This window comes from Trichinella spiralis (assembly GCF_000181795.1).
Source record: "Trichinella spiralis strain ISS 195 chromosome Unknown Scfld4242, whole genome shotgun sequence".
Taxonomy (NCBI): Eukaryota; Metazoa; Nematoda; class Enoplea; order Trichinellida; family Trichinellidae; genus Trichinella; species Trichinella spiralis.
The window spans coordinates 1-1,381 of NW_003531181.1; the positions used below are offsets into that span (position 1 = coordinate 1).

Genomic DNA, 1,381 nt, shown 5'->3' on the forward strand with positions numbered 1-1,381 from the left:
AAAGCTTCTGCCTGACCGGTGTCCAACGAGTGGCGGTGTGGTCCATTTTTGGTTGGTCTGCATGACGAAGCTATGGGCGTCACGCTGGCAATGGTCGGCGTTGAAACGGCGCTTGCTATCGGTAAATTCGAACCAAACGTCGCAGGATTGTTCTCCTTGTCCGTCTTTTCAACTGCACAATAGCTCATGTGCATCATTTGATACGCGGTTGGATGTTGTTGCTGCTGCTGGTGAGGGTGGGGATGTTGTTCAACTGACAGTTTGTCATTTCTACGTCGAGAAGATTCAAGCCTGCTTATGCGACTCAACAATCTGCCGCCTTGTTTTGTCGAACTGAAAATAAATTTATCAACTGATTTAACTTTATCAAATACAAAAAGAATCCATCATTTCCGAGTATTATTGTATACTTATTCGAACAGTTCAACGTTGGCATAGGCGAATCGTTTTCATCTTCCTCTCTGATCGGTGAGGGCAACTGTTGGTCAAATGGATCCTTTTTGGCCAATTTCAAAAGACCATCCGTCGCCTGACCTACTACTGCTGGCTCTCCGACCGGCAACGCCTGGCTCTCTTGACCACGGTCGAGCAACAGCAAATCAAGCGTACTTCGCTGCATCTCGTCGAACGGTCGGCTTGAAATCTGGAAGCCGGCCAGCATGGACTGACTCAACGAGGCGTTGTTTCGATGCTTCAATCCGACAGAACCGAATCTCGATCCCAGCCTGCTTTGATCCGCTTCTGAAAAGTCAATTCAGTAATAAATTAACATAGTCAAGGGTCGACTGATCAAAAATTACAAGCTAAACTTCACATGCAGCACAGCACAGCACAGCACAACAACACACTTTGTAGCACTAGTGCATTCAGCAGTAGTAGTAGTAATTGTTTGTTGTTTTTGTTTTTTTCTCAAAATTCCAAACAACAAATATAACAAGTAAGTAAATGAGCAAGCGAACAGTGGAGCAGTATAATTTTTTTGGTTTTTTTTCTAAATAATTTACCCAAACCATGGACGAGACCCTCGTATTGAGGTATCATCGATCGACTCATCTTCTCGGCAGATTTGAGCCGTATGTGCGAAACAGCCGCGTTGGGGAATATTTCAGGAACGATCGGCGCTGCCAGAATCTCCTGCGTCCAACAGGCACGCAGCTTGGGACGTTGCAGACGTTGCAGGTGCATCTTCAAAGCCAACGCCTCGAACGGCATCTTGAACATCTCATCCGGAATGCTGGTCAACCAGGCCAACAAGCTGCTGTCGACATTCTTCGAGCGGATGACTGTCCAACGCTGATCGGTTCCGCTTGGACCTTATGCTAGTTTGTCTCTTTTCCAGGGCTTTTCTTTCTGGCAATATTGGACCCCGCATTCGTAAAGC

General features: G+C 46.5%; 1 protein-coding gene across 1 annotated transcript; it reads right to left on the reverse strand.

Annotated features, from left to right (window-relative positions):
* Positions 1 to 16: 16 nt before the first annotated feature.
* On the reverse strand, positions 17 to 1,372 carry Tsp_14818 (conserved hypothetical protein; the record flags this gene model as incomplete). The annotated part of the gene is made up of 4 exons (XM_003367456.1): positions 1,244 to 1,372; positions 1,005 to 1,212; positions 411 to 741; positions 17 to 333 (listed from the first exon to the last, which is right to left on the reverse strand). Coding segments are annotated over exons 1-4 (985 nt in total), but the record flags the coding sequence as incomplete, so codon positions are not given.
* Positions 1,373 to 1,381: the final 9 nt, after the last annotated feature.